This window comes from Xenopus laevis, chromosome 9_10L (assembly GCF_017654675.1).
Source record: "Xenopus laevis strain J_2021 chromosome 9_10L, Xenopus_laevis_v10.1, whole genome shotgun sequence".
Taxonomy (NCBI): Eukaryota; Metazoa; Chordata; class Amphibia; order Anura; family Pipidae; genus Xenopus; species Xenopus laevis.
In genome coordinates this window covers 16,912,727-16,928,314 of record NC_054387.1, presented here as the reverse complement: position 1 = coordinate 16,928,314, position 15,588 = coordinate 16,912,727, and the positions used below count along the sequence as shown (strand labels likewise).

General features: G+C 43.5%; 1 protein-coding gene and 1 long non-coding RNA gene across 2 annotated transcripts in view; both read right to left on the bottom strand.

Annotated features, from left to right (window-relative positions):
• Window positions 1–15,588, bottom strand: part of LOC108701779 (neurotensin receptor type 1) — a 48,830-nt gene that overhangs the window by 13,084 nt on the left and 20,158 nt on the right. The window contains exon 2 of the mRNA XM_041576555.1: window positions 3,896–4,097. Coding sequence (XP_041432489.1) covers window positions 3,896–4,097 — 202 coding nt within the window. The remainder of the gene's footprint in view (window positions 1–3,895; window positions 4,098–15,588) is intronic.
• On the bottom strand, window positions 8,234–13,989 carry LOC121398044. Its single transcript, XR_005964091.1, has 2 exons — window positions 13,026–13,989; window positions 8,234–8,350 (listed from the first exon to the last, which is right to left on the bottom strand). It is a non-coding gene; the product is annotated as an uncharacterized LOC121398044 (long non-coding RNA).

Here is a 15,588-nt window from a genome sequence, read left to right as displayed (position 1 = left end):
CCGTTTTCTGAGCGAGTTTTCGCACCCGCCCTCTCTGAATATCACTGACTATCGCCCATCAAGTCCTCAGAGTACCCCCAATCACTGCTCAGCTATTATAGGGAAACGGGTGATGTAAGATCCACATGGGAACAGTCTAATCAATTTACACTGTTACTCCCATTTCACTTATATACTGGATCGAATTCCCACCCTTTCTTTTAATTGTTTTTAATGGTTTCATCAATTAATTCCCTTTCACAGTCCATGAATTTTAAAAGGAGTAAATAAAAGTTATTTTTTATCTGGTTCTGAAATTGGAGTCCAAGTCGTGGGTTCTAGTACGTCTCCTTGCTCACATTAAGCACTATGCACTTTAACAATTTTAACTCACCATGAATTTATAAGAGTTTCACTTTATTTTCCACTCAATGAATACAAAGGACACGTTCACAAAAATCACATTATTTATTTTGTACAATCATAACTTACAGTTGATCACTTCAAGATTGTAAGACACAATATTAATACAAGGCTACCATTAGATTGTGCAACGCCATGTACTTCGAATTTTGTCTCTCCCTTGAGCATTGAATCAGTTTTCTATATATATAGGAGTAGTCAGCACATCTATACCGAGGTGCCCAGACTCTCGGCCAAGGGACCTCCCTAGGGATAGGCATTAGGTTAGAAGGTGCGGCAAACACCCTTTCAATTTCCACTTGGTATTAAAGTAGCCGAGGAAGCAGCAGGGAAGTCCCATGGCTCATTTAAGTACAAATTCGCCGAAGAATTCAAAGCAGAAAATACTTGGAAACGGTTTTTGATAATAATTTCCATAATAAAATAATAAAGAATACAATTAGGGAACACTGTGAATGTTAAAAACTGGGAAACCTTTGAAAATCTCGAATGCGCATTTGTCGTTGCATTGCAACTCCCAGGATGCTACATAGAGCAAGGATGACTTCCAGCAATGCTAGGGTCCCCCAATTCTCTTTCTACAGTTGCATTTCTACAGTAGCCACAGCCAAGCCAGACAGTTAGTCTCTGGGATGTGTTGTTTTCATTATTTGACTTAAAATTTATTGTGGTTTAGAAAAGTAATTACAATGTGTTTGCTTAGCAGTCAGGTCCACGGACCCTGAGGCATAAAACTATTTGGTTTGTTGATGCCTGTAAGACATTGTTATGTTTAAAGTGGATTAATTCATTGTACCGGATAGGAATTATGTTCCCAGCTGCCCCAAAGGATTACACATGCCGGGCTCTTAGCTACAAACACCTTAATGAATTTATAATGCAATTTCTACTGATGAGACCAAATCCATACTGATGTGAATCAAGGCTCACTGCACACCTCATATGGAGGTATGTAGGGGGCAAGTAGACTATGTTAAAACGTTATATGGTCATAGTGGGAACGTGTCCATGGTTTTAATGAGGAGTCACAATACAGCAGTACAATTCTGCTGAAATGCTGATTTCTATCTGATACTGATATCTGACAGTTCAGTTTATTTGCAGTGTCTACTGTTATCTAGCTTGGTTGCAGTACAGCTTGGCTGTAGTTCTTGCTGATATCTAGTTCTGCTGCAATACAATTCAGTTGCAGTTCTTAATGATATCTAGCTTTGCAGCAGCACAATTCAGCTGCAGTACATGCAGATATCCAGGGGTGCTTCACCAATGAGGCGAGTTGAGGCTGTCGCCTCAGGCGGCAGCACCCCACTAGGTACCAGGGGCAGCAAAAATGCTGCTCCTGGTACTTTAAGAGTGAATTTCCGGGGGAGGGGGGGCAGCAGCAACTGCTGCTGCCTCAGGCGGCAGAGGGGCCAGGATCGCCCCTGCAGATATCTAGCTCTGTCTCTGTACAATTCAGCAGTAACACTTGCTCATATCAAGCTCTGCCACAGTACAATTCAGCTGCATTACTTACTGATATCTAGCTCTGCCACAGCACAATTCAGTTGTTCCTGATATCTACCTCAGTTGCGATATAATTCAGCTGCAGCACTTACTGATATCTAGCTCTGTTGCAGTACAATTCAACTGTTACTGATACTTAGCTCTGTTGCAATACAATTCAGCTGCAGCACTTACTAATATCTAACTATGTTGCAGTACAATTCAGCTGTTACTGATACTTAGCTCTGTTGCAGTATAATTCAACTACATCACTTACTGACTATGAAGATTTTCATTCATCCAGGTCATGGTATATCTAGTATAGGTAAATCTAAAAACAACTGGACTTGCTGAGTAATCAATGAAGACGTTTCACTACTCATCCGAGCAGCTTCTTCAGTTCAACTGACTAGTGTGGAAAGTTCTCGGCATATAAACTCTTCCACTAATCCAATCACAATGGCACATTGTAACTCTTCAAAGAGGTGACATCTGAAGAAATTCACAGAGGTGTAGATTCTGTGTAGTTACTGTGATAGGATTATCCAATGTGTCATGCAACTCCTAGAAAGAGGTGTTACTTGTGAGAGTTGCATGAATGGACGTGTGAAGTGTTCTGTAACCGCCGGGGTACAGATGTTAGAACAGCATTGTATGTAGCAGACAGGTGGTGTCGAAGGCCCCTGCCTCTGTTCAGAATGGTTTCTCCACCTTGAAAGGAATCGCCTCTTTCACGCCTCATTCAAACCAGCGGTCTTCTTTGTCCAATATTTGGATCTTGCTATCTTCAAAGGAGTGTCCCTTGTCTTTTAAGTGTATATAAAATATCTACCTCTGTTGCAGATTCAGCTGCAGCACTTGCTGATATCTAGCTCTGCCACAGTACAATTCAGCTGCAGCGCTTGCTGATGTCGAGCTCTGCCACAGTACAATTCAGTTGTTACTGATATCTAGCTCTGTCGCAGTACAACTTGGCTAGCTATGTGATGCTGACTTAATATCTAGATTTCTTTCTGCTGGAAAGTGTCAGGAAACAACATTTCTAACATTATAATTGCAAGCCCATTTGGGTACTATAATTACTATGTTTGTATTCTCCAAACAACATCCTATCGTCATTATTACCTGTTGAACAGTTTTTATACTATATTATGTATTCAGTCTGTTCACAAGTGATTGGCACAATCATGGGCACAAAATATCCAGGGGTGAAGGCAGACAGAAATAGCATATTGTTAAAAGGGGAGATCTGTCTGAGCCAAATGTGCTGAGCTTTCAGGTGTGGGATTGCCAGATATGTAATAAGGGCACTGGGGAGGATTAGCTCCTTCTGCAATGAAACAGAGAAATGAGATGGAATGAAGCAAGGGGTGGTGATACATTTTTTTCTTATTGTCTGGAGAGATATGATTTTGTGTTTGCCTGCAGGCTCGCCATGTTTCCTCCCGATGAAACAAATCTACCTGTTTATTAATCCTCCACGTTTCTCTATGTTAAACTGAATTATTAACTGCAGGGTGTAATGGAATATTATACTTTGCTTGAGATAAGGAGGGCATAAAGGACTATTATACGTTGCTTGGGTGAAGGAGGGAATAAAGTAATATTATACTTTGCTTGGGAGAGGTTGGGAACAACTGAATATTATATTTTGCTTGGGAGAAGGAAAGAGTAAAGGAAAAATATACTTTGCTTGGGAAAAGTTGGGAACAACTGAATATTATATTTTGCTTGGCAGAAGAAAAGACTAAAGGAATATTATACTTGGGAGAAGTTGGGAACAATTGAATATTATATTTTGTTTGGGAGAAGGAAAGAGTAAAGGAATATTATACTTTGTTTGGGAGAAGTTGGGAACAACTGAATATTATATTTTGCTTGGGAGAGGGAAAGAATAAAGGAATATTATATTTTTTTTGGGAGAGGGAAAGAATAAAGGAATATTATATTTTGCTTGGGAGAGGGACACACAGAAGCAGAGACTAAAGAAAGAAGTATATTTACATACTCAGGACTCGGACACCATGTTTCAGCGACTGAATGCGGCTGGGCTCTATTGACATACTCAGAACTGTTTGCTGGCCCCCAATGGTGCACACTTGGTTTTCCTGGTGGGCTTGCTTCACCATGATGATCAGTTGGTTGGCAATGATGGTGTTCAGCACAGAAATGACCACCATTGGAAAAACAAAAGAAAGGAAGGCATTGACCTAAGAGAAAAAGAGAGAAAAGAGGGGTCTTTAGCTTCACTGTGTGACAGTGACTCCATCATCAAGGGGCCCAAAAAGAGTACAAATGTACAAGGGCCCAATAGTTTGTCCATATTGTGTCTCTGTCACTGTGGGTGTTTAGGGTTCATATAGTGCAAGGTTAATGGCATGTTATATTGTGGAACCACCCAGTGTCTACAGTCTTGTCAAGTGCATTTACTGTAAGTCCCATATGATCCCTAATGCTTCCGAGTCTCTGCCAGACAGTAATCTATTTGGTGTAAGACAGACATGGAACCAACAAAATACACTGTACCCCACTTGTGTTTCTGTCATTCAACACTAAATGAATATGGAGATATGGGAATGGGGTGTCGAACGTATATGAGGGTATAAAGGAAAGCCAAATTAATATAGAGGTATTGGGAAGGAAGTCAACTGAATATAGTGTTCTGGGAGGGGAAAGCCAAAAGAATATAGTGGTGTGGGAGAGGGAGGCCAACTGAGAATATATGAGGAACGAGAAAAAAAAAACATGGCGGTAGAAAAAAAGTCAACTAAATAAGTATGTATGGCAATAAATGTACATGGCTGAGAATAGGGAGATTTAGGTAAGCCAATGTATGTGGAAATAGTATGGGGAGGGGAGACTATTTTATTATATCAGACACAAAGCAGTTTTGAGCATGAAAAGGAAGAGAAACCCTAAAGTTGAGTATTTATACTAACAAGCAATTGTTCCTGTGTACACACAGTAGGCAAGTTCACTGTAAGTTTTTAAAATTCCATAATAACGATATTCATGTAAAGAGCTGAGGAATCCAACTCATCCCCCCCTATATTTATTTATAAACTACACCTCTCAACATTTCCTGCAGTCATCGTAGCCACACTCTGTACCGTCTCTGTATTTTGGGGGTTTGATTCAATGGCAATTTTGGCAAAATGTATTTAACTTGAACAACAGTAAATCTAATGGTATTTATTAGACTCTTTCCTTTGCGCAGGCTCCATTTCTCAGAACAAAGCAGGGCCATAATGGGAATTTTATGTTCTGCTCCAACAACAATCTGAGTTATGATTAGTGATGTGGGAACCTGAGCCGGTGCTCCTGGAATTCATTAATTATACTGGACGCTTTTCATGGGGTCATTTAGAGACACAGACTTGTAGGTAGCGCAGCGAGGGCCATTTACTGCTAATTGCTGCAGGGTTAATTGGCAAAATGAAAGATAATTAGGTGAGATAGAAGCTCAGCTTGCTGCCTGTCCTTGGGCTGCACATTCCATTATTCAGCCCAAACCTGCAGTGTATTCTTTGTGCTGCATAATAATAAGGAACATATTCATGACAAATGCATCCTGTTCAGGGCCAAATTTCTCTTCCTGTTTATCAAATCATATAGGCACATTACTCTGTGCAGAGAGTATAATGGCACAAGTGGGAGCTCCCATACTACTTACTCTGCTGCAGTGAAAAATGAAGTAGCACCCAAAAAAAATTAGATGGTGGTGGGAGCTCAAGGTGAAAGACATTTGTGGAGCCCATGTTTTACAGGTATATAAAGTAAGAATGGTCACCCTATATCCCTTAACTTATTGTTCAATTACATCCTTTGCTGTCAAATGGATATATCAACAACAGCTGGTTGGGCAAGTTGGGCAACACTGAAAATACTTATACCAATTACCAATTTTCCCTACTTACAACATGTGCTGCCATCTGTATCTACAATCTCCATCTTGCCCTACTGTTTTTATCATGTCCTTCTGCCTCCATCTTGCCCTGCTGTCACTATCTTGTTTTACTGTCTCCATCATGTCCTAATTTTTACAGCATACCCTAAGTTCTACAACTTGTCCTACTATCTCCATCTTTTCCTACTATTTTCATCTTGTCCTACTGACTGCTTCTTGCCCTATTTTCTCCATCTTGTCCTACTGGCTTCACCTGGCCCTACTTTCTCCACCTTGTCCTGCTGTCACCTTTTTGTCCTTCCTCCATCTTATCCTACTGTCTCCATCTTGTCAAACAATTTCAATCTTGTCCTACCCTCACCATCTTATTATTTTTACCCCATTTTGTCCTACTTTCTCCATCTTACCATACATTCTCCATCTTGTCCTACTGTCTCCATCTTGTCCTACTATTTCTATGTTGACCTACTATCTCCATCTTGCTCTATATTTTTTTTGTATCTTAACCACTATACCTTCTATTTCTCTTAAATGACAAATTATGCCCTAAAGACCCTGCTGCAAATGTTGAAGACAGACCGGGGACAAAATCTGAAATTTTCTGCCTCATCCCCAACATGGCAGTGCGAAAGCAATCCTAAAAGTTCAACCATCCAGGTAATGGGTTAATATTTAACAGGGCTGGCAGATCAAATTCCAGGTTATTTGTATAATTTCATTTACATTGAGCCCTTGAATATTTGGTTTTATGTCTTCAGTCTGGAAGGTGAAACATAAGGTAAAGTGGCAGAATGGTGAGGACAGTACTTACATTCATTGGGTATTGGTGTATCCAGGAACCTCTTGCATGGAGCTGGCAGACAGATAAAGGCTTTGCAGCTGATCATTAGGAGTCAGGCAGGGTGCTGTCTGCTGCTGGGAAGGTTCTCATATCTCTTCTGCCGCTGGCACTTTAATGCCCACAATCACATATATCGGCAGATCATGAAGTTGCCATTCTATATGGCTCTGCTGGGGAGGGGGCAAACTGGACTTTTACTGCTGAAGAAGTGATTTATAAGAAGAATTTACAGACTCTAATAATTTCGTTTATCTGTATATCCCAGGGAGCCTGTTTCCTAGATTAGGAAGTGAGACATTGTGACATGACTATGGGCTATGCAGATTTCCCTGTGGTACCCGTAATCCACAAACCACCAGCACCATGCCCACACATACACAATAGCCAGGGATATAAGGCATTATTTAATATAAACTGCTCATATTACATAAAGCCTGCAGTTCTTAAGCGCAAAGGGAAAGTGATAGCAATTTCTCCAACAAGGAGAACTTCCCCTTTATTTCCTGCCTTTTGTGGTCTCAGATATACCTCCAGTGGTAAAGCTATAGAGGAAGCAAACCCTGCAGTTCCTGATGGGGCCCAGGGGGAGATGGGGCCCGGAAAGGATCTTTGCATTTTCCAGCTCCCACTTTTCTTGAAGTTACACCACTGCCTGAGGACTAGTAGTGCTGCTACCGGGGCTGGATAGGTTGAGTTTGGCCCTTGTTTGATTGGGGAGTAAAGGGTGAGCTACAGGAGGAGGGGCAATTCCACAATGGGTAGTACTTTTTTTCATTTACCAATAATCACATGCAGAGCTCTGTCTCCATCTAATACAGTAAAGTAAGCAAACGTGTGGGCAACTGGGCCCACCCACTATCCACTGTCCCAGTGTAACCCCATATAATATATGCACATAATGTAACTGTATAATATATAGACACAGATATACCCCCATCTTTCCTCCAACCACTGTCACAGTGTAACCCCATATCATATATGCACATAATGTAACTGTATAATATATAGACACAGATATACCCCCATCTTTCCTCCAACCACTGTCACAGTGTAACTCCCATATCATATATGCACATAATGTAACTGTATAATATATAGGCACAGATATACCCCCATCTTTCCCCAACCACTGTCACAGTGTAACCCCCATATCATATATGCACATAATGTAACTGTATAATATATACGCACAGATATACCCCCATCTTTCCCCCAACCACTGTCACAGTGTAACCCCTATATCATCAGGCCTGAGGCAGCAGCCCCAATGCCGCCCCTTCTCCTGCTCCTCTCTTCTAACTACCAGCGTCGGAGCGGGTGGAGGAGGGGCCGCATCGCTGCGCTAGAAGAGCCGAATTTCCGTTTTAAAAAACGGAAATTCGGCTCTTAAAGTTACCAGGGGCGGCTTTTTGCCGCCCCTGGTAACTGGCCGCTCCGTGCCGCCTGAGGCAAGATTGCCTCATGGCCGGAGCGGCCCTGCATATCATATACTATGCACATAATGTAACTGTATAATATATAGGCACAGATATATACCATGTTAATGCTCGAGAGACAAATGGAAACAGAAGGAATCTGCCCCAGACTCAGACAGATCATGTTCCTGCTTTATTACAAACACACTAAGTGGGATCAGGATGTGACTGTCGGGACACATTACACAGTGGATGCTCAGCTCTTTGGCTAATGCTGCCAGTAGAACATAAACCCCCAAACTTCCTGTAGGGACCTATAGGATATCCTATCCCTATAGAGTTAATCCCCTACCTTTTGTATGTAGTTCTCTTTTCCCTTGTTATTGGGCCTTGCCCTTGTAACTGGTAAAGTGTAACATCCACACCTATTGGACAAAGAGTGTAATGACACTCCCCTGCCACACTGCTATATAGTGTTGTGTAGGGAGTGGCCTCTTCCTCTTTGGCTCCTGGTGTCTGTGCTGCTAGGTGTTTCCCATTGAGCCTGGGATCACCAAGGCCCCAGTAAAGCCATTTACCCCAAAGGGACCTGTACCTTTGGTGCTGAAGTCGGGAACCAGGAAATCCCGTGAATGAGGATTAGCTATCATTAGGGCAGATCTGTAATAGTCTCTCTAGGAGAGAGAGATAGCTAGATTAAGGTAGCATGAGCAGTTCTGTGCTCCAACAAGGAGAATAGCAGGGAGTAGCCTCCCAAAGGCTTTTAAGGTGCCTTTAGTGTAAGGAACTCAGTGATAGGGAATTCAGTTTAGCAGAGCACTGCCTGACCCCTACTTGATCGATCCTGTTTCACTTTGGTCGCTGGTCTTTGGGAGTGAGATATTCTTCCTACTGTTTGACTTGAGGAGTGACATCTGTACATGCTGCATCATCATCAATGCTATCCTTTCTCCTCTGTGATGTGCTAACTCCTACTGCAACTCCTGCGTGAGTAAACCTGTGGTCAATTGCTTTTGCATATCCTTTTGGGCTAAATAAACCATCTCACTTGTTTCACTATCTAAGAACCTCCTGGCGTCCATTATTCTATCTTTCACACTAATTAGCCTGTGGGTTGTAGTTTTACACCATCTTAAAGGGGAAGCTTCCATTTAGCGAAGGCTCCGCCCTGAGTGTAGTTTCACAGTGTAACCCATGCTCATACACTAGCTGGACACCCTTAACCCCTAATTGGCGGGATAGGCCAGAAAAGCGTTACATTTTGGCGCCCAACGTGGGGCTCCGCCCCCAATCCAGGCTATATTTGTGTTTTTACAATTTTTGTGAAATTGTGCACTGTATCTTTAAATTTTGCTGACAGGCTGCCGGACCCGTTAGGCAAAGGGCAGTCCTGCACGCACTTGCTATTTTTGGTGTGCGCATAGTAAGGCCGTGGGTTCGGGCTTGGTGGTTCTCCCTGTTCCCCTATTCGCCTGCGCCACTAAAGTCCCGCCAGGCGCATATTCGCTGGCGTTTTTGTTGTGCACTGTGAGTTTTCGCTGGCGCCATTTTAGCCCTCGCGAGATTTTCAGGCGCCATCTTGTCCCGTGCAGATCCTGTTTGGCGCGCTTGGGAAAGGAGGCGGTCTATGACAATACGTCACCGCCGCCATTTTGTAGAGTGTTTTCACGAGGAAGGACGTGTATTAGCACAGCTTCCGCCTTGGCCTGCTCTACAAACCTAGCGACTGCTACGGAGAGTATTGTAAGGTACTTATACTCCACTCTACCAGCGGATAGTTACTTAGCTACTCCCGCTCCTCACTGCGGATACCCAGACGGTTATACCAACTTGTCAAGGTCCTCAGTGCCGCACCTTTACCGGTCCACGGCTGTGGCCGGATCCTGTGCGGAGTTCACACCAGCTTTGTCCAATACCCTGCGGCTGCGGGTACACCATTTGCCAACCATCTTTAGCCACGTGGCAGCGGCTGATTTGAAGATGGCGGATCATGGATGGGACGGCTGGCCTGATCCGGAAGCCGGTTCTGCTTCCAACAACTTTACCCTGAAAGACCCACTACCTGAAACATCAAATAAGAGGTATGTGTGGAACGGCACTTTTGGGGAGAAATACATAACTGCCGAATGTAAGGTGATTGTGGCGTATTGTGGGCGCTGCGGCGCTGAAGGGGATGGAGCTTTCCGAAGAATTAGCTCTTCGTGCCATGTGTGTGGGTTTGGTTGCTGGATGGGGCCCCTAGCTGTTGTAGAGGAGTCCCCAGGGCCAATGATCATGTCCCCAGCACCTCCCGCACCAGAAGAGCTTGTCCCCAGGGTGCCTGATGTCGCAGCTGTGACTGGCAATGAGCCTGCACCCCCTGCCTGTCCATCACCATTGCCACGCTGTTCAAGTCCCACGGCTGTGGGTGAAGAACAAGCCTCTGTTGCTATGGGGGGCATTTCCCTAGATCCTCCCGTTAAAGATGCAACACCAGCCACACGTGGTAGGGGCCGCGCTTCCTCCACGCTTCCAAGGAGCACAGCTTCCACTAAAGGGAATGCTAATGTCTCCCAACCCAGTTCCTCTGCGGAGAGTAGCTTTCTCTCTATAGCATCTCCAGAGCCAGACTGGGCTGAAATGGATTTTGGACCTCTGCCAACTCCATCTTCATCGAATGATACAAGGTTTTTCTGTTTTGAGCCACTGCCTCCTAAGAGCCCTGAAGTAGACAATTCCTTTTGGGTCTCCCCTGGGCGTGCTGACCCTAAGAAGCAGCGCACCGTTTCAAGGATCCAGAGGATCATCAATATAAAGGTGTATGACCAGTGGGGCTATTACATGCCGTATGCCCCCGAATGGGTGTATGACGAGATGGAAAAGCACCTTGATGAATGGATCTACGGGGAGCTCCTCAGGAAGGAGGGAATTGGTTCTGGAGGCCTCTTCCACAGCGACGCTACCAAGAGGGAGCGTGACCTGAATTTCCTCAGCAACGTGGTTCACGAGTGGTGGTACGGCCGTACCATCCTGAAGCACTATGTCAAAAGCTGCGGGAAGTTCCAGGAAGAGAAGCATTTTGGGCTTAGTGAGCTTATATCCAATGGGGGCCGCGTTGACAAGCCGCACCCCAACTACTACCTTTCCTATGAGGACACACGGGCCAGATCATGCCTTGGGAGAGGGATCGAAAAGCCTTCCTTAGAGGAGGTGTGACTGTAATTCCTCCGGGTGTATGACCCCCTCTATGTTTGCACAGCTCTCTCTGGACTCCAGTTTGTTGAGATTTCCCTGAGGGTTGTCTTTGTTTCTTTCATCTAGATTGATGCCCGTTTATTGGGGCCTTCTTCAAAGAAGTTTCGTCTAGATCGATGCCCCAAGTTTGGGCCTTCTTCATTTTGTTTTGTTCACTCATTGTTCCATTTCTGGACTTCTGAACATTGTCTGGAACTTGTAAATAGTTGGGTTCATGAGACAAAGACTGCTGAGCCCCACCAAAACTCTTCTACCTCTAACTACTCGCTGAGTAGCACCTTTATTCTTTGCCTTACTACTCCCCAAGTGGCTCTCAGTAACTTTGTACACTTGGGTAGGGGGGGGGTGTGATATGGAATAGAGCTTTTGGTTATGGTGGGGTCATGTAACTCAACTGCACTGAAAATGTGTGTTCATATGTGAAAAGAACTATATGCTAATTTTTCTTTTCAGCCAAGCTTGTGCCTGGACCTCCTGATACACTATGGATGGTTCACGTATCGTAAGTTAAGTGCCTGAGTGTCCTTAGGGGTTCTCATGAAATGTAATAAAGTTATGTAACTGATGTTATTTGCACTGAAACTTACTCCATACAGTATTTGCATTTTTGCTCTTTACTGTTCTTTTCTCCACAGTACCCATTGTTACCAGGTATTCCTCAGGAGAGGATACCAGAAGAGTGATGTTCAATGGTATTGTTGGTTTGCACTTATATATTCACTTTGTTACTATTGTGTCTATATCATTTCACCATTGTCGGGACGAAATGGATTTTTCCCCCGGGTGTATGTAGGGACCTATAGGATATCCTATCCCTATAGAGTTAATCCCCTACCTTTTGTATGTAGTTCTCTTTTCCCTTGTTATTGGGCCTTGCCCTTGTAACTGGTAAAGTGTAACATCCACACCTATTGGACAAAGAGTGTAATGACACTCCCCTGCCACACTGCTATATAGTGTTGTGTAGGGAGTGGCCTCTTCCTCTTTGGCTCCTGGTGTCTGTGCTGCTAGGTGTTTCCCATTGAGCCTGGGATCACCAAGGCCCCAGTAAAGCCATTTACCCCAAAGGGACCTGTACCTTTGGTGCTGAAGTCGGGAACCAGGAAATCCCGTGAATGAGGATTAGCTATCATTAGGGCAGATCTGTAATAGTCTCTCTAGGAGAGAGAGATAGCTAGATTAAGGTAGCATGAGCAGTTCTGTGCTCCAACAAGGAGAATAGCAGGGAGTAGCCTCCCAAAGGCTTTTAAGGTGCCTTTAGTGTAAGGAACTCAGTGATAGGGAATTCAGTTTAGCAGAGCACTGCCTGACCCCTACTTGATCGATCCTGTTTCACTTTGGTCGCTGGGTTTTGGGAGTGAGATATTCTTCCTACTGTTTGACTTGAGGAGTGACATCTGTACATGCTGCATCATCATCAATGCTATCCTTTCTCCTCTGTGATGTGCTAACTCCTACTGCAACTCCTGCGTGAGTAAACCTGTGGTCAATTGCTTTTGCATATCCTTTTGGGCTAAATAAACCATCTCACTTGTTTCACTATCTAAGAACCTCCTGGCGTCCATTATTCTATCTTTCACACTAATTAGCCTGTGGGTTGTAGTTTTACACCATCTTAAAGGGGAAGCTTCCATTTAGCGAAGGCTCCGCCCTGAGTGTAGTTTCACAGTGTAACCCATGCTCATACACTAGCTGGACACCCTTAACCCCTAATTGGCGGGATAGGCCAGAAAAGCGTTACATTCCCATCCCCGACACCAAACAGACAAGATGTAGCACAATGTTGGCACAGAATACCCTGCGGCACTTTAGCCAGATGCTTCCTTGTGCACCCAGGGAGCTGGAGTTAGAAGGGCATTAAATTGAAGTATTTTGCACCTGCTAAACCCCATGCCCCTATGAATATTCTAGGCAGCAATAGAGAATTGGAAACCTATATATATATATATAGGGAGATTGTTTGGATCAGTGTTTGTGTGAGTGAAGCAGATTTCACTTTGTACCTTTCTAAAAGAACATTCTACTCTGTGTGCAGCACCCCCCTCCACAATAGTTTTAGGAATTATTTAATTTCCATTGTTGTCTTTAATGCTCAGGAGATCTGGGCTGGAACAAGACATTCTGCACTTGACTGTCAGAGCTTCGTTCGGATGGGGGAACTTCCAGCTGAAGCTTTGGGAATTAGCTATTTGTACATCTTGGATTAAAGTTTAATTTTACAAACATTACCACCTCTCAAAAGGGCATTCTCAATATACACTTTAAAATAGATGTACAATAAGATGACAGAACGGCACATAAAACGAACATTTAAGAATGAGATTCTGATATGACTGTGCGAATCACACAGGAGTCAAAATAAGGAAGAGGCTGGAAGGAAGAAAACTTTGCCTTTAATCTACATGAATTGCTTGTCACATCTCAGCGTAACCGTAATTCAAAGCAACAGCATTTCTTTAAGGGGCTTCCTTGTTGGCTTGGTGACCCCCAGGGGGGGACTATTCATTCACTGGAAGTCCAGCCTGTCAGATAAAATCGACCGGATTGACGGCAGGGGCTGCAGGGGTTAAAGTTGCGCACAGACAGATTTTTTTTTTTGCCTGAATGATAGATTCTTACATAGAATTAGCTGCTGGCTAGGAATGAGTCTAATTGTTCATTTTTCTACCCGATTCAATCTTCTACCCCTGGTGGGGGTCATGCTGGGAAATCCATCAGTGTCAGGTATAAAAAAAAAAAAAAAAAATTATATATATATATATATATATATATATATATATATATATATATATATATATATATATATATATATACATATATGCTGTTACTCTAGGAAATAGAATCCACCCCCCATGCACTGGGTATAGAGGCAGTTCCAATGGGAAACAGTACCGATAACATTCATCTAAACCTTCTCATGTATTTGTGTTTAAAGGACAACTAAAAGCGAGATACAGTGTAATATTTTATATATTATAGTATTTGAGTACACATGATGCAATAATATTTGAGTATACATGATGCAATGCTAAATAGGTCTGGACCTTGCCATACAGGGTACACAAAACAGGATCCTTTCCCTGAGCAGAATGCCTCCCAAGTGCCATTGGCACAGACTAAATGACCCCTGCAGCCGTGAGCAAACAGGCAAATTCCTAAACCAAGGGTCCCAAACCTTTTTTACCCGTGAGCCACATACAAAAATAAAAAGTGTTGGGGAGCAACACAAGCATGAAAAAAGTTCCTGGGGTGCCAAGTAAGGGCCATGATTGGCTATTTGAAGGCACCTGTGTGTACTGGCAGCCTACAGGAAACTCTGTTTGGAAGTTCACCTGGTTTTTCATGCAACCAAAACTTGCCTCCAAGCCTGGAATTTAAAAATAAACACCTGCTTTGAGGCCACTGGGAGCAACATTCAAGGGGTTGATGAGCAACATGTTGCTTACGAGCCACTGGTTGGCGATCACTGTCCTAAACGAAACATTCCCTGCCGATGACTCCCCTTGGGAATGCCGAATTCAACAATGGATGAACCTGCCACATGTCAACTTTCACCAGTGTTTGTCCCAGACTTTACTGTGAGACATTTTGTTGTGGTGGGACCCAGGACAAATAGATTTTGTGGAGTCATTTAAACTGTGGCTCCTCATCTGACATTAAGCTTTGGATGTCAGAGAGTGTTCTAGGAGTTGTACATTAATGACTGTAAAAGGCTATAGATTTGCAACACAAACCGAAAGTGCTACCATTTCCACCTTGTCCAATGGCTGCCAGCTTTCCCTGGTGCCACCTTTTGCCTAGTGTTCTCCATCTTGTCCTACTGTCTCCACCTTGTCCTCTTGTGTCTATCTTGCCTTCTAATGTCTTATCTTTGTCACCATCTTGCCCTAGGGTCTTCATCTTTATCTATTTGTTGCAGCTCCTTGCCCTACTATCACCATATTTTCCTACTGCCTCCATCTTGCCCTACTGTCTCCTTTTTCTCCTACAGTTCCCTTATTGTTCTACTCTGTCCATCTTGTCCTACTGTGTTCATCTTGTCATGCTGTGTTTATCTTGCCCTACTGTTTTCATTTTTTCCTACTTTTCCCACTTTGTCCTACTGTTTCAATCTTGTCTTACTATGCCCATTGTGTCTTACTGTATCCATCTTGCTTTACAGTCCTCATCTTGTCTCCATACTCTTCATATATTTTTATTGTGCCCTATGGACTCCATCTTGCCCTATCTCCAGCTAATGCTTCCATCTTGCCCCACTGTCTCCATCTTCTCCTACTGTCTCCTTCTTGTCCTACTGCCTCCAT